The 25,929-nt window shown below is 42.6% G+C and overlaps 1 protein-coding gene across 1 annotated transcript; it reads left to right on the top strand.

Moving 5' to 3' along the window:
- The first annotated feature begins 57 nt into the window (after positions 1 to 57).
- On the top strand, positions 58 to 24,874 carry tbc1d9 (TBC1 domain family, member 9 (with GRAM domain)). Its single transcript, XM_086157334.1, has 21 exons — positions 58 to 537; positions 7,790 to 7,900; positions 8,883 to 9,001; positions 9,847 to 10,075; positions 11,014 to 11,275; positions 11,552 to 11,759; positions 12,193 to 12,399; positions 12,505 to 12,669; positions 13,028 to 13,178; positions 14,359 to 14,573; positions 15,265 to 15,382; positions 15,991 to 16,276; positions 17,026 to 17,155; positions 17,969 to 18,067; positions 18,201 to 18,269; positions 19,476 to 19,716; positions 19,796 to 19,861; positions 20,120 to 20,206; positions 21,239 to 21,307; positions 21,603 to 21,706; positions 21,811 to 24,874. The coding sequence occupies exons 1-21, from the start codon at positions 417 to 419 to the stop codon at positions 22,594 to 22,596; spliced, it is 3,843 nt and encodes a 1,280-aa protein (XP_086013460.1). The 5' UTR covers positions 58 to 416; the 3' UTR covers positions 22,597 to 24,874.
- Positions 24,875 to 25,929: the final 1,055 nt, after the last annotated feature.

Below are 25,929 nucleotides of genomic sequence, written 5' to 3'. Positions count from 1 at the left end.
TGACGCGGTCGGCGGACTAAAGCAGACTCCAACCGCCCGCCGGCTCGCCTCCTCACACGCCTCACCGCCGGCCCGCCGCTCGGCTCGGGACGGACGATCCGCTGAGCTCGGCCGCACCGCGGGTTCTTCGGACCCGACTCCCGTACCTGTCCCGGGGGAGAGAGAATGGATAGTAAAGACCGAACCGGGTGAACCGGAGAGGCCCGCGGAGCGGAGGCTGACCGGTAGAACCGGACTCGTATCCGGCGGGCGTTCGGTCGAGAAAGGCCGCTTGGATTCGGTTTAATTATAGCGACACTTGCCTGCGCGTTCCCGGCGAGGGAGCCGCTCGTCTTGACGTACGCGCACACACACACACACACACACACCTTGATGTCACCTTAAAAAAAATTACCAAACAAAACAAAAACCGCATTATGTGGGTCAGTCCCGAAGATGTGCTCCTGGCGGGTGCACTGTGGATCACCGAGAGAGCCAATCCGTATTTCATCCTCCAGAAACGGAAAGGCCACGGGGGCGGCGGCGGAGGACTGGCGGGTGAGTCTCACACGCACACTCCTGCGCGATCCGATCAATCGATCAAATCGATCGATTTGAGAATACGCGTCATTTTTGTGTGTGGGTTTTTTATTTTCTTTTACGCGCGACTTGTTTTGTCGACTGCGGACGAACAACGTGATGATCACGTGACCAATCGGCGGTCAGGTGGCCTCACCTGAGAGCAGAGCATCAGAACAGGCCTCTTTCCAAGATCTGACCCCCACATTGTGGATAGAATTGCAAGCAGAAGTATAAAAAGAGTGTCAAAGTGTGCAGGGCACATTAACTTTATGATCCAGGACATATGACATGAGCTTATATCATAATAACAGCCATTAATGGAGATCGAGATATGCACTGCATTTTTAAGAAATGCAAATCCACGTACTGCAAAATTGTGAGTAACATGGTGCATCCTCTGGTAAATGTGCTTCGGAAAACATAACGTCTGCAGAAATGTTTTCACCCCAGCAGCCTGTGCAGCTGCAGAGTCTCCATCAAGAGGAACACGGTCAGGACTGCTCGCTCATGCTGAATCATTCCCCCTGTTCTTCTTCTTCTTCTCCTTTTCTCTCCGCCTCTCGCTCGCTTGTTCCAGCCGAAGTGGGTCAAGCAGCCGCAGGAGAGAGGAGAAAGAGGAGGAGGAGGAGGAGGGACAGGTTATCGAAACAGTTGCAAAGGTTCACACACATCCTCTCTCGCAGATGTGAAATACTGTCTGGCTCTTGACCCGCATTGGAATCTGTAGATTTCTGTGTGTGTTCTGTATGTTGTCTTCCAGATCTATTTTCAGAACAAAACCAGAGTTATTTTTAATGCTTCTGTGTTTTGTTCCCAGACAATTTCTCGCTTTCTTCATTTTTCTTATCACCGACCGGCGATCCTTTCGGGTCAACAACAACAGGCCCACTGCTCACTTCTGTTTTCTCTGCGGTGACAATTTGAATTGTAAACGTTTCCACCACATAACAAGAAGGTTCCCAGTTCGATTCCAACAAGGGGCCTCCATGTTCGTGCCGAGTCTCCGTGTTCTCCCACGTGTCTGCGTGGGTTTTCTTGGGATTCTCCGGTTTCCTCCCGTGGCCCCAAAACATGCCACAGCTTCATTGGAGACCCCAAATAACCCAGATGTGCACATAAGAGTGTCATCTGTCGTCTGTCTCTTGACCAGTGAGTATGATTTTCACAGTCGCAGACTAAAAGCCTGAGGTTGCAAGGAAATCCTAGGAGTTTTACTGGAGTCGGAGGACGCATCTTGATCATCAAGTATAAGCCAGTAATCTGAGCTGTTTTAGATAAATCTTTTCCTCGTCTTGGTTCTACGACAATATCAAATGTGTTTGATATTTTCTCTCAGTCTTCATGGTGACGTCATGCGATCAGCAGCCAATAGAGGAGCTCCATCACAACCGCAAAAAGGAATCCTGGTACAATCACCAGATCGCCGCAGTATTGGCAGCAGAGATGGTATTTCTTTACGGTGTGGATGAACAGGAACGGCATTCTGATCAGTAGGGTCGGTCCAGAAAGAGTTGCGGATGGTGAAGGTCTGGACAGAACAGCCCGGCTTGTGCGACGTAAACTCGCCAGCGACCGGTTGGAGAAGTAAAAGTAACGGAATAGCAAAGGCTCCGCAAATACCCATTGAACACATTGCATTGTGGGGAAAAATAGCCTTTTTTTCCCCACAATTCAGTCTAGATTCACAGTCTTTGCAAAATCTTCTAGTCTCAGAGTGAGTGAGTGGTTGTATGTCTCCCTTCCATGTGAATAGTTGCATGATTGATTGGTGACTGATGGAGGATGATTCTTGGCCTCTCACCCAATGATAGTTCTCACCAAACAGCAACCCTGATAGGAGAATAAATGGTATAGATAGTGAATGAATGAATTTCAAGTGGTCATTTTGTTGTGATCGATAGCCCCATATTTTTGAATTATGATCATGTATGTCCCCAGATGATCATTACTCCCTTATGAAAGAAGTAATATAGAAACCCTGGGAGTTTGGACTGACAAACATACACTGCATTAATTGATGTTATTGGCCGTGTTCCCCTTGTCTTTGTCGTAACACGGCCGCCTGCAATGCTACCGCCTGAGCGTTGGCGGTCGCAGTCGGTGCGTTGCGTCCCCACCAGCTGGAGTCAGCAGCTTTTCCGGGCTATGGAGTTTGTTGAATCGGTGCCAAAGCCGTCCTGTTAGAAACGTCACCCTGCCAGTTTGGTTAATCGCTTCGGAAGGAGGGCAGAGGTGAGAAAAAGCAGCAAAGGCATTTTGTCCAAAAAGCGCAAGCGCTAAACCAAATAACCAGCCACGTTTGCATCTTTTAAACACACACTTCTCCAAACACAATTTTTTTTTTTTTTTATTTGTTCCATCTGCTTTCTCCCTGTACCTGACAAATACAGACTTAAGGCCTCTTCATGGTCCGGTGAGTTAGTTTCTTGTGTCTGCTGAACCCTGATCTGACCAGTCAGTGTGCTGTGTTCAATAGCCTCCTTGGGTAACACGAGAACATCTAGGCAACCAGCCTGTTCTTTGCAGTGGGTGTCACATGTCCCTGCCATTATATTAGCGGTTAATGTGACTGTTTACGTTGCTATTGTAGCATTTAGAATTAGCATACAACACATCTCCACCTCTGGACACTGGGCTCGCTTTTATTTGCTTGCGATCTTGAATGCAGAGCAGCTACTTTTGTGTCCCCTGCTGAGAATCTGCTTGTCTGTGTCGCTGCTCCCTTGACCGGACTGTCTCACCTGTGAATCCCTGGTTTATATAACTTTAGAGAAATTCAATCAAAAAGGGATTTCCCCCGTGTTTGAATCCCAAGAGGTGAAAGTCGGGCCAGGCAGCAAATCAGATTTTATTTTCACGCAATTTTGACTCCCAAGGATTATGAATCCAACAAAACTATTATTGTTCCGCATTCCTTTTATTTGTTTTCCTTTCACTTTAGTTCCTTCTTTGAGAGGCAATAACATGATTTTTAAACCCAGAGATACAAAAAATGTTTTGGTTTGATGCATCGTCTTTATGTTCCTGAGTCAGTAAATGACCAGGAGTTCAACAGAATTTAATGATAATCAGAAGTGTTTACGTTGCATAATTTGATTATTTTTTTCAAAACTCCCAATCTGTATTTTGACATCCTGTGACCTTGCGTAGTCGTCACGATCGTCAGGTCAGGCACCACTGATGTAATCACTGATGTGGGATTGTGTGTTTAATCACTCAAACACACGACGAAAAAACCTTATTACTTTGACGCACAAATCTCGTCCTGTTAATCCCCCGCCTTGTCGAGCCGTCCTTCTCAAAAAGGGAATCCTTATCTACACTGAGGAAAATATTCTGCCAAATTCCAATCTGACAGACAAATATTATGCAATTGATTCCACTCAATACAAATTAGACAATAAAGCGATTCGATGCTCTCAGCCGTCGAAGGAAAAGAATTGGTCTCTGCTGAATTCTCGCAGAGTCTGTGCTAAATAGCACTGGAAGATGATGTCATTGCAGAGTAAACGCTGAGCTTGCTGACTTGCGCTGTGTGCCAAATGGCACGCTGCACCCCCGGGCACACTGGCACAGGCGTCTCCTCCAGAAAATGGCGGAGGAATCAACCACAGGACCGAGCGCATCGCTTGGTCGTGCCGAAATGCCTGAAAATGAGAAACCCTCCGAGGTGTTGAGGATCTGGTCAGTTAGAAAATCTCCAGAAACATTTGTGGTTGACCATTATTCTATTTTATTTAAATTATGGGTCTCATATTACACCTCTACCAAACACTATAAATGATAAAGTTGATCTGTTCCTTGTAAGACACCAAGGTCCAGAGTCAAGCTAGTCTGCATGTTCGGGTGATAACTTGTCCTATGATCAAAGGGGACATTACTGAACATGATCATGGGTTACTTGGGAGACAGTTTTGAAAAGAACCAGGATATTAGTTTTAAATGATCAGAACTTTAAAAAAAAAAAAAAAATGACTGCAGGCAGTTCCTGTGCAAAATCTTTTAAAAGAATAGATGGACAAAAAACAATGGTTGCCTCCACCAAGTGATTCAACCAGAGGCCTCATATTTTATTTTAATCAAATTAAAATAAACAGGATTGTGCATGTCTAATACTTAATACTAAGTAACCAACTTTATTGCCTTTGATTTTTGCCCCAGGAATACTCCCAGTCCAATAATGTATATCTGAATATGCATAAGCCCTGTTTTGTTGCGCTTAACCTACATAAGCAGTCCACAGGTTTCCCAAAGCATCAATAAATGTAGTTGTTGTCCAGAGAGCACACATCAGGGAGCAATGTAACAGTTTTGTTATTTATCAACATATTAACCTAGACTGGTCAATGCACGAAACCGTGGAGGATTTGTTTGATTCGAAGAGTTGTACTTTCATCTGATGACAATCCAGAGTTTGTGCTATTTTCTGGTGTCATGAATAAGTACCCTGTGTCCTTAATGTAAATATCACCGGATTGTTTTTTGATGGTTTTAGAGTAAAGAAAAGTAATTTTGTCACACATTGTTTAGCATTGCTCACTTACATGATGTATGTGTCAAGCACAAATCTGCGATTGCAATGTGTTTTTCCATTCGGTCATGCACAAAACATTCCATGATTCCATAGCTTGTCGTGTTAGTTTGTTTTTTTCCTAGCCAGAAACAAAACATAGATCGCCCATTACGGATTCTCAGCTTGTGGCCTCATGTTTACGTCCTGTTGGTTGTGTACTACCTCGATTACTGAGTGGAAGAACACGTGCATGGAAAGGGGTTGACGTGACATCGAATATCGACGTGAACAACAACAGACGCCCCCAAAAAATCCTCCATCTCAAAACGGATGTTTTTATTTTCTTTTTCTGATTTTTCTGAGGAGGAGCGTGCTGAGTAGCAGCCTTGACACCTCATGCGGTTTCCTGACTTGTGCACAAAACCCAGAGTTTCCTGTGTTAACCTCAGTACAAGTAGTTGCTCGCGTTGAGGCTGTCATTTTTTTTTTGGTCATTTTAAGGACCCCCTTCCAAACCTTCTAGACCAAGAAGGTCCTGTTTTGTAATGAGATTTTTCTTTTATGCGTGTGTGTCATTAAATTGGTATGCCCTCAGGCAATGTATGAGACATTGTAGTGTTGATGCTGTCTTATAGCCTTGTGATTTTTTTTTTTAATTTTTTTTTTTTTGTCAGAGGAAGTTGCTACGCCTACCATGTAACTAGCAAGCATAACACTACATTAAGCCATTGGTTTCTGTCTTACTTCAGATCAATGGAAATGTGTTCTTGATTAATGTTTACCAAAAAAGAAAAGCGTTAAGTCTCCTGTTCTTATTTGTCAGTGCAAAGAACCTTGACATGTGATCAGAAGCTACAGCATGTCGCTGGGCTTCGAGATGATCATTGTGATTAGCGTAGCCGTTTTCTCTTAGCATGCGCATCATTGCAGGGATGGAGATTTATATAGTAAAGTAGAGTTTGTAACTAAAAACCAGGGAGGAGCACAAGAGAAAATCAATGCTTCAAGCGAGTCAGTTAGAGCTTGGAATTTGCGAGTGTAGCCCAAAGTGATCGTTTAGGCTCGGTGTCGTTGGACTGACTGTAAAATACACTCAAACCACACAGGTGTTCTTAAGCGGCTATGCGCAGGGGGTTTGAGTGATCGTCTTTGGAACTGAACATTCTTGGTTCGATTTCTGGTTCCTCCCAGCTTGTCGAAGTGTTGTTGAGCATGACACTGAACTCCAAACTGCTCCCCTGGCACTGTTCCTTAGCTGCCTCCTGCTCATGGTGCATCCATGATTGGTTAAATGCAGTAGTCAAATTTCACTGATGTTATGCTCTATGTATAACTGTACTTCTTCTTTCTTCTTCTTATTCAAACACACTGACATCAACTTGGCTCCTTGCATTTGCCATCCTTTCTGCACAGCTCCCATATTATAAGTCAATTAACAAAAGAACCTGGACCTACGTAGACCCAGACAGCCCAAGCTTACAGCTACATAAATCCAGTGTACACAAACAATATCTTTCCTTGCAGCTTCTCCTTTCAGTGGTCACCAAAGTGAATCAACTTCCTCCATCCAAAGCTCTCCTCTACATCCTCTTCTCACGACAACAACTTTATGTCCTCTTTCACTTCATCCCTCAGTCTCTCTGATCTTCGACGGGGCCTGCAAGCCCAGCAAGTCTGTCTGACTTTATCTCCAGAACATGTAACATGTGCCGTCCCTCTGATTGACCCATTCCTGGTCCTATCTATCCCTCGCTCTCCCAAAGGGAACCTCAACATCTTTACCCTTGCGTGCTCAATGTCTTGACATGCAGTATCAAATCTGCAATCCTGTGAGGATGATTTCTGAATTTCAAGGGGACAGTGCTTTTTTATGTTTTTGTTCCTGCTGGATTACCGTTCAAATTGACCTTGTTATCAGTTTTAAGTTGGTAAACGGGAGGAATCTTTCCTGGTGTTGGAAAAAAGCACAATGTCTAGTTGTCTAAAAGTCTTGTATTGTCACATCTGGCATGAGTTTTTGGGATTTAACTTATTAGTTCATTAGTGTTGAAAGCCTGTTTTTGAAGACATCACACAGCCTTAACTATTTTGTAATATTTTGAAAAGTCACCTGTTTTAAACAATATATTTTATTGTGAAACACATGACCTCCTTGAGTGTCCCACTTTCTTTGGGTCAAGCAACAGTGATTCTTCATCCCGAGAAGCTCTGGCACCAATTCAGCTCTCTCCATCATTTTATTAGATTAGCCCCTTTTTGCTCATACGCCATTTGTCATCTATAAGAATGCCAGTTACTTGACACTTCTTTCGCTCCTCGGAGGGGGAAATCAAATTACTGTGTTCCACAGCTACAAATAAAATGCAGCATCGCCGTCACATCATGTACCCGACAGGCTTATCAAGTAAACAATTGTGTGTAAAGTACATCACCAGCTAATCTCAGAAAGACAAAACCTCATGGATTTTTTTTCCAAGAGGTTGATTTTAAATGCTCGTCATTTCATTTATTTAGCATGTCTGTGATGAAAAGTAATGTCTCGAAGCTATATCGCTGCATTGCAAATCAATATGTCACATAAAGTGTCTCTGTATTTGTATAAACACACAACACAATACCATCTTTATGCAGCTGCCGTGAAAGGACTTTGTGTTTACTTGTTCTCTATTCTGTGCTTGAGTCTCAGTCTTTAATTATATCATTCTGCGCCCGCAGGTTTGCTGGTGGGAACCCTGGATGTTGTCCTGGACTCAAGCGCTCGCATGGCCCCGTACAGGATTCTGTACCAGACCCCCGACTCTTTAGTTTATTGGATCATTGCTCACGGTGCGTACACACACACACACACACACACACATATGCGCAAACCCACTTTTTTATTGGCTCACTGCTAACGGTGCATACACACAGACACACATGCATAAACCCACTTTTCGTTGTAATTCAAGAAAGGACCCCTTTGTCTTTTACTTCTCCTTGCGAACCCCGCACCCACCCCCCACCGACCCTGGCCGCCACAAGGCATGATGTTGTAACATTCTGCCTTTTCCCATGTGTGCGGCCGAATGCCAAGCATTACATCATGCCCCAGTGGTTTAAAGGGGTTGGATTACAGGAAGAGGTGCCAGAGTTAATGCTCAATAATAAGTGAATGTGAGAGGTTTCTGCTAATCACTTGTTTTTCTGATGTTCACATTGTTCACTACATGTTTAGTGCAAAGCTTGATTTGTTATCTGATTTTTACTCATTTAGTTTTTATTTATTTCTAATCGATAAGAATCTATCAAACGATCTATCTTCACCCACAATGGCGCTTCTGTTTTTGCCTGTATGTCTCGCTGGCTTCATTTTCCAGACCCCATTGTTTTCTCCTCTCAGGATCCGGGAACCCCCGGTAGGGCTGTCTTGCAGACGTAGCTAATGCAGTTGAAGTGCAGTTTAGTGGAGGGCTGTTTGCAGCGGGGTTGACGGATAATAACCCGTGGCAGCAGGCAGCTCTCCGGCTGAAACAGACCAGTTTTGACCTCACAGCGGACCAAGAACAAAAACAAAAGAGGCACCAAGTCATGTGGTTTAAACAGAAGGGAAAGATACAGTTTTATTCAATTTCTATGAACCAGATTTTTTCACTTTAATACCTTTTCCTAAATTCCTATCAAGAAAAAAAAACAAGCATTTGTGTGTATTGCTTCTTTTTAGATTATGACTTTAAATGAACACATGTGTATGCAGTATTTATGAAACCTAAGATCCGCAGCTCCTCTGGCGATGTGCACTTATGTACCCCCTCCCCCCATCATCTTCCAGGGACCTCCCGCAAAGAGATCACGGAGCACTGGGAGTGGCTGGAACACAACCTGCTGCAAACACTCTCCATATTTGAAAATGAAAACGACATAACCACCTTTGTCAAAGGAAAAGTTCAGGTAATAATGTATTCTTGACCATCATGTTGTTGTTTTTTAATTGTCTTCATAGAGTACATTAAAAAACAAAGCAGTAGGATGTACACAAAGAGCGGTCAAGGGGAAGAAGATTAATTTATGCAATATCGACAGCAATATATGCAGATGTAAGCACAAAGGTGGACGATCTGTGTATGAATAAAAGCAAAGTTCCACTGAAATTATATTTTCCTTTTGCCCGCATTTGTAGTTCTCCCTCCTGATTGATTCAGTGGGAATTACATACATTGGAGATGGCAGTGACTGAGACATCTGGCTTTTCTCAAATGCAGTTTATTTAATTGCACCAGTCTTAACATGTTAAGAGCAAAGAAAACAAATGCTGGAAAACTCAACGGTAGTGTTTGTTTCCTAGAGAAATGGCCGTTTGCTCAACATCAAGGAGGGGCCCTTTTGTAAGCGGTTTCATGCTGGAACTGAACTTGTAGTTTTGCTAAAAAACAAGGTGTCCTTCACAAATCTGCCCGCAGGTTCTGTTCAACATCCAACACTGCTTTTATTTATCTATTTTCAAGATGTATTTTTAGCGCTTGAGCACAACAAGACAAATAACCATTCAGTTCCACTGCACGGGAGGAAAGGCAGACGAACTGGCAGCATGTATCTTGTTATTTTGCACAACAATAATCAATATTCCTGCAAACTACATTGAGCATTTCTACAAGGGGAAACTGTGAGAGCTAAGAAAATAGTGGGGATGTAGAACTGGATCAAGGCTTTACATTGAAATGTTTTCGTGCCGCTGAGCCTCAGCTGTTGAGTTCCCGAATCAATCGCGCCTTTTGTTTGTTTCCACCTTGCTGCAGGGTATTATTGCAGAGTACAACAAGAACCATGATGTCAAAGAGGACGATGACACGGACAAGTTCAAAGAGGCCAGCGCCAAATTCCGTAAACTGTTTGGGATGCCGGAGGAGGAGAAGCTGGTCAACTATTACTCCTGTAGCTACTGGAAGGGGAAGGTGCCACGACAGGGGTGGCTCTACCTGAGCATCAACCACCTCTGCTTCTACTCCTACCTGCTGGGAAAGGAAGGTAGGATACGTGCTGTGCTGCATTGAAATACAGATGCTCCTCAAAAAAGAAGATTATGAACAGAACTTAACTTTAACGGCTTTATTACACACCATTTCCCAGATCTCCCATTTCATCAGAGAGCCTGAACTTCTCTCTAGCTGATATTCACTTATTGTCTTATGTTTGTGTCTGGCAAAGTGGTGTGTTCCTCATTATCTTTTCGATAGATGGATAGACTTCATTAATCCCAGAGGGAAACTCATTTATCATAGCAGGTACATTTGGGCGTCTTAAGGGATAAGAATATACAGCTTGTATCAGCATAGAAATAAGTGTAATTCTCTCTCTCTCTCTCTTCATATATATATATATAGTCTATACAGAATGTTGAAAGGAAAGGTGTACAAGACAGTGGTGAGACCAGCGATGCTGTAGGGCCTAGAAACTGTTGCAATGACCAAAAGACAGCAGGCAGAACTAGAGGTTGCAGAGATGAAGATGTGGAGGTTCTGTTTGGGAGTGACCAGGATGGATAGGATCAGGAATGAGTCTATCAGAGGAACAGCACATGTTAGATGTTTTGGAGAGAAGGTCAGAGAAGCCAGACTGAGATGGTTCGGTCATGTACAGAGAAGGGATAGAGAATATATTGGTAGACGGATGCTTGAATTGGAGCTGCCAGGCAAGAGGTCTCGAGGAAGACCAAAGAGAAGATATATGGACGTAGTGAGAGAGGATGTGAAGGTAGTTGGTGTGAAAGAGGAGGATATGGAGAATATGGTTAAATGGAGAAAGTTGATAAGACCCCTGAAGGGAAAAGCCGAAAGAAGTCCATACAGAATGTTAGCATGGAGATAGAAAAGGGTTATTTGTGTTTTGTTTTTTTTTGTGTGTGTGTTTTGCATTGAGTGACGAGTACTTTACCCAACTGTGCTAATGTTCCATTTTACTCACAGCCAAACTGGTGGTGCGCTGGGCAGATATCACCCAGTTGGAGAAAAGCGCCACCCTCCTGCTGCCCGACGTGATCAAGGTGAGCACCCGTGCCAACGAGCACGTCTTCTCCGTCTTCCTCAACATAAACGAGACCTTCAAGCTGGCCGAGCAGCTGGCCAACATCGCCATGCGTCAGCTACTGGACAACAAAGGCTTCGAGGAGGACCGTTCGCTGCCGAAGCTGAAGAAGAAGTCACCCAAAAAAGTGTCTGCTCTCAAGAGGTAAGATGTGGTGGTTTCCAGTCATTGCCAGAGGTTTCAATATATTCTAACAATCAGAGACTCTTTAATAATATTTGCGGCAGGGCAGCATTGCAACGCCTGCTTTGTGATACCAATGTGAATAAAAAGTTCATATTATCTGGGGATGTTGTATACAGCATGTTACCTAACCTTTGGAACTCTGAAAAACTAAACGTTATTTGGCATTAGACAATTTAACAGCTCTCACAACACTAAGCACCATTTTGTATAATTCCCTTTTTTTTTCACATTCAGAGATCTGGATGCAAGAGCTAAGAGCGAGCGCTACAGGGCACTCTTTCGTCTTCCCAAGGATGAGAAACTGGACGGGCACACAGACTGCACCCTGTGGACCCCCTTTAACAAAATGCACATTCTGGGACAGATGTTCGTCTCCACAAACTACATCTGCTTCACCAGCAAGGAGGAGATGCTTTGCAGCCTCATCATTCCCCTCCGAGAGGTCAGTCATTCCCGTGCTTCAAAATATTCTCTTTTTTTTTTTTTTTTTTGGTATCAACATCCAATTCGGTAGCTTTATTTTTCCTTTTTTGTACATTTGGCATGGCAAAGGCACGGTGGCGCACTGGTTAGCACTTCTGTCTGAAAGCAAGAAGGTCCCTGGTTCAGTTCCAACGGGGGGGTTCTATGCTAATTGGAGATCCTAAAGTGTGAAGGAGAGGGTGAATGGTTGTATGTCTATATATGTTGTGCAGTTATGCTGATGAATGTATGATTTCATTTTGCATTGACCTCAAGCCTTTTCTGGAATCTGTAATTTTACTACTTGGTTTTTACCACTCATGTAGATAGTAAAATTGCCCTGGACATTAAAAAGATGCCTGTATTCAACCTATAAATGCAAATGAGATAGTAACTCACGATGCCTTCTGCAGGTCACCATCGTGGAGAAGGCTGACAGCTCCAATGTGCTGCCCAGCCCGCTCTCCATCAGCACCAAGAATCGCATGACTTTCCTGTTCGCCAACCTGAAGGACCGGGACTTCCTCGTTCAAAGGATCTCCGACTTCCTGCAGCAGACCACCTCCAAGATCTGCCTTGACAGGGAACTTACCGGCAGTCTCAACAGCTCTGATGAAGAGGTTGGTTTGTTGTGATTAATTTCTCCTGCTGCGTTATTAGAAAGTCGTTTTGGTATTTCCTTTCTCAATGCTCTGAGTGTTCAAGATGGCATGCGTAACCTGCAGGTTTACTCCCAGCCTGGATCCCTGCTCTCGAGCAGTCCGCCGCACAGTCTAGGCTCAGATGTCGATCGCACCTTCAACCTGAATGACAGCAGCGTGCCGACGGCCACACAGGCCCTCATGACCATGTATCGCCGCCGTTCTCCCGAGGAGTTCAACCCCAAACTCGTGAGTGCAATACGATCATTTCACGTATAGTAGAGAGCGTTTTAACATTGTCTAATATCTTCCTGGTCCCTTTTGAACAACAAGCTGGCAATATTTTCGATTTCACGTCACAAATGTAAAACCGTTTGTACGTGTTCTGTTTGGTTTGGCGGCGGCTTCATTCACAGTTAAGCGGCGTAGCAAATCTCTCTAAACAGCAAGATCTGAAGATTTGTTACAGCGAGGCTATGCAGCAACAAAAACCAGGACTGTTAACCCCACGGCGACTGCTCTCTCTCTGTGAAAATGAGACACTGGAACTGGCATTGTCATTTTTTTTCAAGTGTTTTCCTTTTCCTTTTTTTTTTTTCTTTCTCAGGCGAAGGAGTTCCTCAAAGAGCAAGCTTGGAAGAACCACTTCACAGAGTATGGACAGGGGGTGTGCATGTACCGCACGGAGAAGACCAAGGAGCTGGTCCTCAAAGGGATTCCTGAGAGCATGAGAGGGGAACTCTGGCTTCTCTTCTCTGGTGAGGAAGACCTGGCATGACCTCACAGAGCAGACAGGCCTCCTATTTAACTGTAGAAGATAATAAACTCACACCCTTCAAACTCCACCCCCCCAATTTACAAGTCATAATTTACATGAGGATCAATAATGAGCAAAAAAGAAATGATTCATATTCACCGGCCTGCACACTTCTATGGGGAGGTGTTAACCTTTGCTCTGCTCAGGATCAACATTTCAGCTGACAGAATGCCGACTCCAGGTCATCTGATCTCATAGGTCGGCTCAGACTTAACCAAAACCTCCACAGGTTACAGGGACAAACCTAAAGGGCCTTCCTTTTTGACTTTTTGTAAAGAAGAATGAGTAATTCTGCAAGGCGGGGGGATTCCTGAACCTTTACCAGAGATACATCAGATGTGATCTCCTGTGCCACAAGCCTCTAATGAAGCGGTTATTTTTTCCTCCTTTATTAAATACTGCCAAAAAAAAAATGATCAGCATTCATTGATAGAAATAGAGTAAATAGATTTTACTTTAGCTTTGATCCTCCTTATTAATATTTGCACAAGTTCCAGATATTCCTGATTTTTTTTTTTATACATAAACATCACCATTTGCATCACCACTTATTCTCAGGTGTAGAGAGCCATGTTGCCAACAAGCCCCTTCTTAGCTTCCTAGCGCCCAACTTACAGCGCGACCTGCATGGCTGCGCCGTGATGAACTTGTGAAAGGGGTGGAACTAATGAAATGGGAACAATCTCTTTTTACTGGATTTCATTATTACATATGAAAGACATGCCTTTTTTGGATTCAGTTGATCTAGATAATCTCACAGTATTTCACATGAAGGGTGCACAAACCAGTTTGGAGTTTCTTGAAGGGCATGATTTGCACTTCATTTCAGCAGCAGGGTAAACACTAAAACACTAATCCAGTATTTGTAGTATATATTATACTGTCCTTGTTTTATTCATCTTTTATCTTTGTTCATACTTTTTAACTGCTTCAGCTGCTTATGATCAGCCGCTCCTCTTTTTTTAAAATACCACATTAAGTTGTGTGACAACTGTTGCGTTGCATAGCAGCTGGTTAAAGCATCAGCGGAGTTACAGTTCTCTTTATTTAAATCAGTATTCTCAAAAATTGATCACATGCTTGCATGACATCGCTAATTTGTATTCTTTGAATTATCTTAGGGGCGATCAATGAAATGGCCACTCATGCTGGGTACTATGAAGATCTGGTGGAGAAGTCCATGGGCAAGTACAACCTGGCGACGGAGGAAATCGAAAGAGACCTGCACCGGTCCCTGCCCGAGCATCCGGCTTTCCAAAATGAGATGGGCATCGCCGCCCTGCGCAGGGTCCTCACGGCCTACGCGTTCCGAAACCCCAACATTGGATACTGTCAGGTAAGGAAATACTGTATTTTCAGGATTATTGAGTATCAGCAGCACCAGCTAGAAATAAACAAATTAATATATTCACATATATAGGTTGCACTTGCCTATAAGCCGCAGGTGTCCACACTGTAACATGAGATATTTACACAGAAACATTTTTCTTTTCATTAAATACTGTCATATCCAAGCGGACATGCCCAATGATGACGATTTGCTGCTTAAGAACTCTTCTCTTTTTAAGCAACAGCAGCTCTACTTAATCTTCTCCATCTCCGCGCTCTCCTTTCTCCACCCCACCCCCTCATTCCCTCTCATCCCAAAACACATTCACAGCCAGTAGGAAGTCACATAACTGTGAACATTGATCTCAACAGTATGACAGGGTCGCTACGATACATCCCGGTAACATCCACAAATATGTACTTGAAATGCTTTTTTTCCAAACAGTGCTCGTTGAACACAGCTGACGAAAAAGATTGATGATAAATACCACAAGAAAAAAATCCATCAATTTTCTATTCCCGCTTTGTTCTTCTCCAGCTGATCGCTATCTTCGTCTTCCTCCTGCTCACTTTAACATTTTAAGTCATCGTCTTCCGTGTCAGAATTGAGCAGCCTCAAAACTAAGAACTTTTACATGATCTCAAAGCAGATGAGTGGTTTTTATTTATGTAATTTTTTTCCTGCTTTTACTTCCCAGGCCATGAATATTGTGACATCAGTATTGCTGCTCTACTCCAAAGAGGAGGAGGCCTTCTGGCTGCTGGTGGCTCTCTGTGAAAGGATGCTGCCCGACTACTACAACACAAGGGTTGTAGGTCGGTATTTCCATATCGATAGCAGACTAAGGGTTATTGTTTTGTTTTTTGTTTTTGATTAGTTTTTTATTAATCAGATGTACGTATGAGTCTTCAACTGATGTTCAGGGCTTTCCTTTAGTATGGGGATTGAAAGGGGCGTTCATACAATGCTCTGAAGAACCAATATAGTATTTTGAAACATACTGCTCAAATAAATAAAGGGAACACTTGAACAATACAATGTAACTCCAAGTCAATCACACTTCTGTGAAATCATAGTGTCCACTCAGGAAGCAACACAGATTCATTTTGACTTGTTTTAAGGACATTGCATCAAAGTTGGATCGGCCTGGAGTTTGTTTTTACACTTTAATTTTGAGTGTGATTCCTAATCCAGACCTCCATGGGTTGATACAATTGATTTCCATTGATCATTTTGTGTGATTTTGTTGTCAGCACATTCAACTGTGTAAAGAGCAAAGTATTTCATAAGAATATTTCATTCATTTAGATCTAGGATGTGTTTTTTTAGTGTTCCCTTTATTTTTTTTGAGCAGTGTATTTAGTAGGCATGCCAAATCAAGAAAAAAATGCTCTTTTTTTTTTTTTTTTTCTTCCTCTTCCAGGAGCTTTAGTCGATCAGGGGGTATTTGAGGAGCTCGCACGTGAATACGTGCCCCAGCTGTACGACTGCATGCAGGACCTCGGGGTCATCTCCACCATCTCTCTCTCCTGGTTCCTGACCCTCTTCCTGTCCGTCATGCCCTTCGAGAGTGCAGTGGTCGTGGTCGATTGCTTCTTCTACGACGGCATCAAGGTCATCTTTCAGCTGGCGCTCTCCGTGCTGCACGCCAACATCCACCAGCTGCTGAGCTGCAAGGATGACGGCGAGGCCATGACCGTCTTGGGCAGGTAAGTGGGGAAAAAACAAATCCAACTGGGGAATCTGCAAAATGAGACCCCAAGGACATGGGAGAAGATAGGAGGTTACTATCTTACATTGATGGAGGGACATGAGTGCAGAAAGGATAGGACGAGTGGGAGGAACGATAGAAGTGCATCATGGGATATCCCTCATCAGAGTAAACCTATGGTGGTCTAATTCTGGGGCTACCTCTTCAGCTATCTCTGTGAATAGGACTTGAATGTGAAGTTGACCTGCACTATATTGAATAGCTACAGTAATAGAGTAATTATTGAAGCGTCAGCTGCATTTTATTTTTTTAATTCTAAACATTTAGTGTATAAAAATGGCGAAAAGCAAACGGGGAGGTATTGCAGCAGTGTTAAAAACATGAAGGATGACACCCAGTTAGATTTATTAAATTTATTTCTGCCTATTTTAAGGTTGTTAAATATAGGTCTATTCAAAGTATCACTGTTTCCATTATTCCAAAATTACACCACAGCAGTCCACTGCTCCCTCTACAGTTAGAAATAAATGAGTAACACTGTATGTTTGCACTATATATATTTATATATATATATATATATATGTATAATTATAGACATATATTTGGGGTTGTTTTGTATTATTTTACCAATTCCAATGCAGGTTGTCTCATATATTATGAAGAAAATATCACAGATATAATTTGTGAGACGCCACTGGCTCAAGAGTAAGATCTGAACTGAAACATCTCGCTTTCTTTGTTTTGCAGATACCTGGACAACGTTACGAACAAGGATAGCACGCTTCCCCCGATCCCACATCTGCACTCCTTACTGACAGACAACGGAGAACCACATCCGGAAGTGGACATCTTCAAACTGGTCCGCAGCTCCTATGAGGTATTTCAGCGCCGGCAGTTATCTCAACATGTCTGTACCTCTATTTTTGGTCTGACTTATGGCGATATGAAGAGAAAACTGAATCTTTTTTTTTTTTGAGAAAACTGTCACCCACCATTGGCATGACCAGTCACTGATAAATTACTTTGACAACTGGGCTAGTTTTTAAAAAAAAAAAGTTTAAGACTTTTTATCTCATCTGAGAAGCTACTTTAGCTCAAACTCCAAGGATTTCAGCAGAGAGAAGGGGTTAATCCATGGCCCGCTAAGTAGTTTACACCTTGAGGAGCAGGGTGGGTCACTGAGCCAGGGTTTGAACAGGAGTCAGCTGTGGGTCTTTGACCCGGCCCTTCATCATGTGAGCCATTGGAGTCACGAGTCCAAGGGTGGATCAGACCCTTCCTGGTACCTCCTATAATACTCCCCCCGACTGATAAGACACAAAGAATCCACCTGGGCGAGAGGTGAAACATCTTCAAGAATATCAACCAAGTCCGTTTTCCACAATTAAGAGTTATCAGCTAATACTATAACCTGGATGGTTATAATATTAGAGGATACTATAGGATCTGGTAGCAATGCATTGTCAGTCCGACCATCAAATTTTCACTTTTTTTTTTTTTATCATTTACTAGGATTTCAGAAATTTTTTTTCTAATGATTTAACCTTGAGCAACTGAAGGTTGGGTTCCTGTCATAACCTTGTATTGATGGGTTAGAGAGTTACGAAAACCAAAATACAACTGTGACTTTATTCCTTATGTTGTTGTTTTTTGTCTCGCTCTCTCTCTTTCACTGTTTTTTCCATCAAAGAAATTCGGCTCCATCCGCGCAGATGTGATCGAGCAGATGCGTTTTAAGCAGAGGCTGAGGGTCATCCAAACCATCGAAGACACAACCAAACGCAACGTGGTAAGGACCCACTCCCAAAATATTTTGGTCTGAGGACGTTTTGTTCTGCATGAAAGTGGATCCTGTAAGGCCGTATTGCTCCTTCCTCATTTCTAATCTTATTCTACGTCCTCAAATTGATCTCATGTTTCAGGTGAGGACGATTGTCACGGAGACGGCTTTCAGCATAGACGAGTTGGAAGAGTTGTTTGTGCTCTTTAAGGTGAGCGACTGGTTCTTGTGTCGCGGTGACAGTCCTGCTTGCATGGAGACAGTTTTAGACAAAAAAAAAAAACATTAGGAAGAGGTGTAAAAGAGGGAAAAGTTGCTGTTCAAAACATCTCAAGTCACTCAAGGAGAGCAATTCATTTCTACATGTGGGTAACATTGAAACTCTCAATGAAAAGCATGTTGGTTGCAACATACCGTCTAGTGAAGCTCGCCTCCAGCTACACGTAGAAAAAAACAAAAAAAACAATTGATTTTCTTCTTTTTTTAAAGTCCCTTCACTGAAACGCAAACATTCTACGGTCAGCGCTATGGATACCACTCACTGAGCACTACAGATAGCTGGGCAAGATATATGACCACCAGCTTCAGTTAGATGCGGAGGCAGCAAGCTGGAGGGGTCATTGATGTTTATGGTTCCTTAGATTGAACGTTTTAAATGTGGATGAAAAAAAACAATGGCTCTTTTTTAGTGATTTATTCATTATCTATACTGCTTATCCCACACTTAGGGCGGCAGGGCTGCTGGAGCCTATCCCAGCTGTGATTGGGCGAGAGGCCAGGTTCACCCTGGACTGGTTAACAGTCCCATCACAAGACATCCAATCAGAATCAGAAATACAGTATTAATCCTGGAGGAAATGGAGTGGTCTGAGACACTCCATACAGAAAGTGATAAAATAAATAAATAGGAAGAAATTAGCAAGTAAATGTAATAAAGTAAATGAATGAGGATAATGAAGATAATCATATTTAACTAATAAAATATAAATGCTATCATGGTTTAAGATCTAAAGACATTCAACTATTTACTCTCTCAGAGTAGGACAAAAAGTTCCTCCATCCCCTTTTTTTTAGGTTTTTGAAAATGTTTCTTATTTTTTAAATTGACCTTTTTGGGGTCTTTTTTTTCTTCAATTTTTGACATTTTATTGGATGATCACGTCTTTGTGCTTGGTATGCATTTTATTTATTGTGTCCTATTTTTGTCTTTGAATGTTTGTTGGTGTAATTGACTTTTTGTAAACCATGTTTCCCATCAGGGATAATAATTAAAGCTGACCTGAACTTTAGCCTAAGTCTTCTAGTTTCTTGAACATTAAGTCGGTAACAATGACTATGTGCAGTAACTTGCGCATGGAGTTACGAGCAGAGTTTTTGCGCATATTCTGCATAAAACATTTTCCCTGCCTCTCCTCAGACGGAGCACCTGACCAGCTGTTACTGGGGCGGTAGCAGCAACCCCACCGAGCGCCACGACCCCAGCCTGCCCTACCTGGAACAGTATCGCATCGATACGGAGCAGTTCAAGGGCCTTTTCAACCTGCTGTTCCCGTGGGCCAACGGCGCCCACTCGGATCCTCTGGCTCTGCGCTTCTTTCGTCTGCTCGACCAAAACGGAGATGCACTCATCAATTTCCGCGAGTTCATCAGCGGCCTTGGTAGGTGCCAAGAGGCGCACGTGTTCCCAACATCGCCACGGTCGAACAATTTTTCACTCTTGTTGTTGCCGTGTTGCAGGTGTTCTGTGTCACGGAGACCTCACGGAGAAGCTGAAGCTCCTCTACAAGATGCACGTTATACCAGGTGAGTGCCGCTGGAGAATTCTTATCTTTGGAATTGACTGTAGAAAGTGTGTGTGTATTTGTATGTGTGTATACAAAACATATGTGTGTGTGTGTGTATCTGTGCATATATATTTGTGTCTGTGTGTTTGGATGTATGAATGTATGTGTATGTATGTACTGTATACTGTATGTGTATGTGTGTGTGTGATGTACTTGTTTATTTATTTTAAAAAGGGAACATTTACATTTGAGTTGTCCCAAATGATTCTCTTTCCAGAGATCACTCATGAGCAGGAGGAACCGGACTCTGCGTTTGAAGCGACCCAGTACTTCTTCGAGGACATCACCCCCGAAACCTCCTTTGGTGAGACGGCTCAACCCCATTGCTCATATTCACACAGCTGTCATTTGCACGTCAGTCATCATTTGGTGAAACCCTCTCCAAACAGACTGATTTATAGAAAGAAGATAAAAGCCGGTCAATAGGAAAAAAAAACACACTTCTTTATGTTAAGAAGCAAAGTTGGCTGAGCCGTACCGATTTGATAGTGACCTCGGTCCTGCATCATATTAATGGCCTGATGATAAGCTTTCAGTAAATATTCATCTGCCAGCAGGAGCGCATTATCGATGATTCCATCTCCCTCTACTTAGCCAGTATTTGTTTTCCAGAAGCATTACAGAGTTTTTCCTACATCTGTATTGATACGTGTCCGTGCTGCCAGCCGACTAAAAGGAGTGAAGTCAATTCTGAGAGCTGAAAGATGCGCAGTCGATTGTTATTTTGTTTCTTTTTTTCTATTGTTTTGTTTAATGCTTTGAGATGTTGCTGCCTCCAAAACTGAGGTGACTGTGTGTGTGTGTGTGTGTGTGTACACATGTAAATATATATATATATATGTGTGTGTGTGTGTGTGTACATATACACACACATTTACGTATGTGTGTGTGTTTGTATGTATGTATATGTGTGTGTACATGTTAATATATATATATGTGTGTGTGTATGTATGTAAATGTATATGTGTGTGTGTGTTTATCCATCTATCTATATATCTTCACACACACACACAAATATAGATATGTATTTACATATAGACACACATATATATACTTTTACATACATATATACACACACATATTTACATGTACAGATAGATATGATATTGATATTTGCTTAATATATGTTTTGCAACGTTTCAATCACGAGTTTTTGATCTTTCTTTAATTTCTTACAGACTTTTTGTGACCTTTGAGTTTCTATGAACTATGATTTTCAACTACGCTTCATTTTTACTCTGTTGGTTGGAAATGGATGGATAACAATGACAAAAAAAATTCTAATAAGTCTTAGTTTATTTAATGTCTGATCGCAATCATCACTGTGTCTCCTCAGGCCAAGACTCAAAGAGCAGAAATGAGAAGGATGACGGCTTTGTTAGAGTCACTTTTAAAACTGAAAAAGGTAAGTAAACAAAATCCTGTTCTTTAAAACTGAAATACAGGGAATCAATGCGGACAATACTTGTAATAGGTGTATATGTGATTTTATATATATGAATATCTTAACGATTTCAAAGAAGGTGTCACGTGTTTTAGTTAATGTGTATAAAACTGGTCAGTAGCAGTATGTTCCTTTAGTGGTGATGGACCAAAGGAACAGAAACTAGTCAATGTCTATGATGTCTGCGAGACAGCACGACAGCGAAACCGAAATGAGTGTGTTCTCTCATTACCGCTTTGCCTTAAAAATCCCTCAGTCAAAAAGTACAACACTCCCGATTACCGAAATTACCTGAAACTGTGGAACCAAGAGACGAAGCCCAAACTGGAGCACACTAAAGACCTGCCCAAGCTCAACCAGGTAAGCCTTCCTCTCGTCACCATTTTGGTCTTTTCATGAGCTCATATAACATAAATAATAGAAAGCAGGTCTTGGAATCTCAGACATCTCGTATTTTCATTCAGAGCCAATTCATCGAGCTTTGCAAGACCCTCTACAGCATGTTCAGCGAGGACGCTGCGGAGCAGGAACTTTACCACGCCACGGCCACAGTCACCAGCTTGCTGCTGGAAATGGGAGAGGTGGGCAAACTCTTTTCCTCCTCCGGCAGGAAGGACCACAACCAGGAAGTGAGCCCTTGCACAAGAGATTGCACGGGCTCCAAAGTGTCTCGGGAAGCGCTGTGCGAAGGCGCGCTCCAGCAGCTGGATCAGAGGGAAGCCTTCATGTGCACGGGCCTGGAGAAAAGCCAGTGCCCCTGCGAGGAGGAAGGTGGGGAGGAAGGGGGCGAGCGTCTGCCACCCATGCAGGAAATCAAACTGGAGGACTCGTCCCCCAAGGACGCGGGCACGTCGTCCGCCATGCTCATCTCCGACGACGACACGTCCATGTCGTCCTACTCGGTGCTCAGCGCCGGCTCCCACGAGCTGGACGAGAAGCTGCAGTGTGAGGAATTAACAGACGACACGGTGCTGGTGCGCAGCGACGGCGGTTCCGGCGTCGACAAAATCGGCCACCCGGCGGGCGGCGGGCCGTACGGCGGGGGGCTGCCCCACAGCACCAGCATCGACAGAGACTGGGCCATCACCTTCGAGCAGTTCCTGGCCTCCGTGCTCACCGAGCAGGCCCTGGTGCATTACTTCGAGAAGCCCGTGGAGGTGGCGGCCCGGATCGCGAACGCCAAGAACGTGCGCAAGGTGGGGCGCTCCCCGCTATCCACGAGTGACTATGAAATCTCCCTCTCCGGCTGAAAAGGAGATTTTTCAAAGACAAGAAACTCGCCGTTTTAAAGAGGGAATGCGGTCGGTGTCGGACGTAAAAATGTAAGATAGTTGAAAGAATGTGACCAAAAACTGCTTTTAGCAATGTATTTTACCATATGTGGGGGGTTGGTGGGGAGAAGAAAAAAAACTTTTATCAAGAAAAATGAACCAGATTCTCTTTTAGCTGAAGAGGAAACAAGACCTTAATATTAAAGTTTGCTCAGATGAAGTCAGTGTGTACAACGTGGTAGCCGTACTTGAAAGACATTATGCATCGGTGTGTAATACTGTAATCTCTAGTACTATTAGACTATTTAGATGTAATTCTCCACAGTACTGTTCTAAACGGAGATATTGATAGTCTACGTACGACCACCTCAGATAACTGGTTCCAATGTTGCTTCCTTACTTTACGAGACTTTTTGCTGCTACTTTTATTTTTACCTTCTTTTTTTTTAGACTGAGAAGGGTATAACTCAAGATGGTATAAATGAAGCTCCGGTCTTTTTAAACCAATGTTATGCGGGGCGGTTAGAAGGGGGGGGTCACACACACATTTCCACGCACGGACCTATAAACACCCCCCGTGTATTCACTTTCCAAGATGATGTGTTCACTAAGTGTCCCACTCGTATATAAACGGAAAGTAGAAGACGCACAATCCTGAACGGGGAAAAGCTTTGACGGGTTTGAGGTATTTTTAATGCTGTCCTGCGAGTCAGAGGAGAGTCAGGGGTTCAATGACGATTTTACACTAAAGATGCTGGTTTACTCCACTTGTCTACCGCACAATGTGACCCACTAATATATATTTCCTTGGTCTTTTTTTTGTTTTTTTAAAAACCCTGATTTGTTGGCCTTTTTTTTGTACTGTTTACGGCCCTGCAAATTATTTCACTGTTTTTAAGTTCTCTTATGTGACTGTTGTTTTTTTTTTTCGTTTGACACGTCCTGATGTTTCTACTATGGAATACGATGCTTTGTGTATCACTCCGTCTAATTAAAATTCCCAACGACCAATGCAAGACTGCACAGTGGAATGACTTTGTTTTTCTCTGAAAGCCAACCAATACGGTCAGCACTGTTGCTTCTTGCTGCCATCTTGTGGGCTCTCCATGTTCTTAATAACCTGACTTTTAGTAAAGATAAGATTACACAGCACAACTGCTTTGGTTCTGTCTTTGTGGTTGACCCCAGTAAAGGAGGTAGATTGCAGTTGGTGCTATAATATATTCAGTGTACAGTAATTCTGATATTATGTGAAAACATTTGAAGCCAAACCTTTAAACAGACACTCTGGTATTTGGTTTTATTCACTCATTCATTCATTTTCTATATGCCTGCCCTGCATTCAGGGTTGCCGGGGATGCTGGAGCCAATCCCTGCTATCATTGGATGAGAGTCGGACCGATCGCCAGTCAATCACAGGGCCACATTCACTCGCATTCACGGGTGACGTAAGTCATACACCTGGTCACACATACAATTATTCACTCTTTCACTCACAAGTCATATAGAGAACTAAACCTCTTCACTCCCTCATTCACACAGCGTACAGACATCCCACCATTCACTCTCATTCATGTCATATTAAGACTTGCAAAATCTTTCACATGTATACATATAACTTTTTTCTCCCTTATTCACAGTTCATGTAGAAACCAACAAGTATTCACTCATTCACACGTAGAGACAAAAAACTATTCACATGCCATTTAAAGATATTAATCAACCTCTCAAATCAACTATTCACTCAGTCATTCATGTCATACATTAACTTCACACACTTCATGGAGAGGCAAACTATTCACTCATTCATACAAAGGGACTCAAAACCATTCACACACCTTACAGACATTCCACCAATCATTCACATGACATATAGACATAAATGTACAATAATTCACATTTATTCATACACATAGAGACACTCCACTATTCACTCCTTCATTCACATTACACACAGAGGCAAATCACTTGGCACTCTTATTAGAAAACTATTCAATCACATGTCATGTAGAGATGTAAACCCAGAGGTGGGCATTTTAACGGCCCTCTGGCCACATCTGGCCCGTTTTTTCTTTTATCTGGCCCACCAAACTATTTTCTTTGATTATTTTAATAAGTATTTTCAATCACTATTGAATTTAAAAACTCCTTTTTTTTAATTGTGTATGGATGATTTCCCTACAAAAATGTCGGTACATTTATATGATCCTTCATGATTTTGAAGTTGAAATAAAATGCCGAAAAATGTAAATATTTAAATAGCTTTTTTCATTTTGTTCAATCTACATGATACCAAGTTGGCCTGCGCATACAAAATTAAGAAATGAGACCCGCCAGCCAAAATAATTGCCCACCCCTGCCTAAACCTATTCATTAACTCTTTCATTCAACATAGAGACATACAATTATTCCCCTCCTTCATTCACATATACAGACTTAACATTATTCACTGTATTCACGTCATATGCATACAGTACAACTATTCACTCCCTCCTTCATGCATATAGTGACGTACAAATGTTCAGTCTCTCATTCAATTGTCATAAAGAGACATGCAACCATTTACTCTCACATTCGGTAAGAGACCTGCAGTAGATCAAGCAATGACCCCTGGGAACCTGCAAAATGAGTGAGCCCCTTTACTTTGTAAATTCATATTTCAAATTCTCACTCAGTTGATAAAAGAAGGTTTTTCTAATTGGAAAAAAAACACCTTGAGCAGAGAATCATTGATGTGAATGTCTGGGACTACAGGCGTACACTTAGTATTCACTTCCAAAGATGAAAAACAACTCCGGCTTTAACGCAAATAATTATGGAAATGACTTCATTTTTTTTTTTAAACTCAAATCGGGAATTGTAAAGGCTGCCGTGACCCGCCACAACAATGGTAGCTTCTAGGAAATGGATCAGGATGAAACGTTTACGCCTTTCAGGTCGAAGGACTTGCCTCGCTGGACTCACTGTAACTGCAACATTCACTCGCAGGATTGATGCTATCTGGTGTTCAAAAACTCAGGCCCGGTTTGATTGACGTCTCCATAAAACACCCTTTTGGCTCTTTCAGTCCAACCTAAGTCATTCTTTCCGTCTTAAAATTGAGTTCAGCACGGCCAATAGAGGATGCACACGCATGTTTTTCTAAAAGCTAACTAAATACTTCGCTAGAAGTATGTGATTAGACATTTTCACTAGAAGACAAGTCCAAGATAAATGTCGACCAAGTTTAGCATTGGGTTGCCACGGAGACAACCGTGTACCTTGTCGGCTAATTGAGTCCTCTTGAGCAAACACATTAGGGTTGTGTCCTGC

The sequence above is a fragment of the Fistularia commersonii genome, chromosome 12 (genome assembly GCF_037954325.1).
Source record: "Fistularia commersonii isolate RoL2024-O1a breed Wild chromosome 12, RoL_Fcom_v1.0, whole genome shotgun sequence".
Lineage (NCBI taxonomy): Eukaryota > Metazoa > Chordata > Actinopteri > Syngnathiformes > Fistulariidae > Fistularia > Fistularia commersonii.
The sequence above is the reverse complement of the archived record's forward strand: the minus strand, read 5'-3'. Positions and strand labels throughout refer to the sequence as shown.

Bases quoted from the DNA above. Each gene is read 5' to 3' on its own strand.
- tbc1d9 (XM_086157334.1), top strand. From the start codon at position 417: ATGTGGGTCAGTCCCGAAGATGTGCTCCTGGCGGGTGCACTGTGGATC. The intron at 12,400-12,504 runs GTTGGTTTGTTG...CGTAACCTGCAG, and splicing joins TCAACAGCTCTGATGAAGAG to GTTTACTCCCAGCCTGGATC. The intron at 20,207-21,238 runs GTGAGACGGCTC...GTGTCTCCTCAG, and splicing joins CACCCCCGAAACCTCCTTTG to GCCAAGACTCAAAGAGCAGA.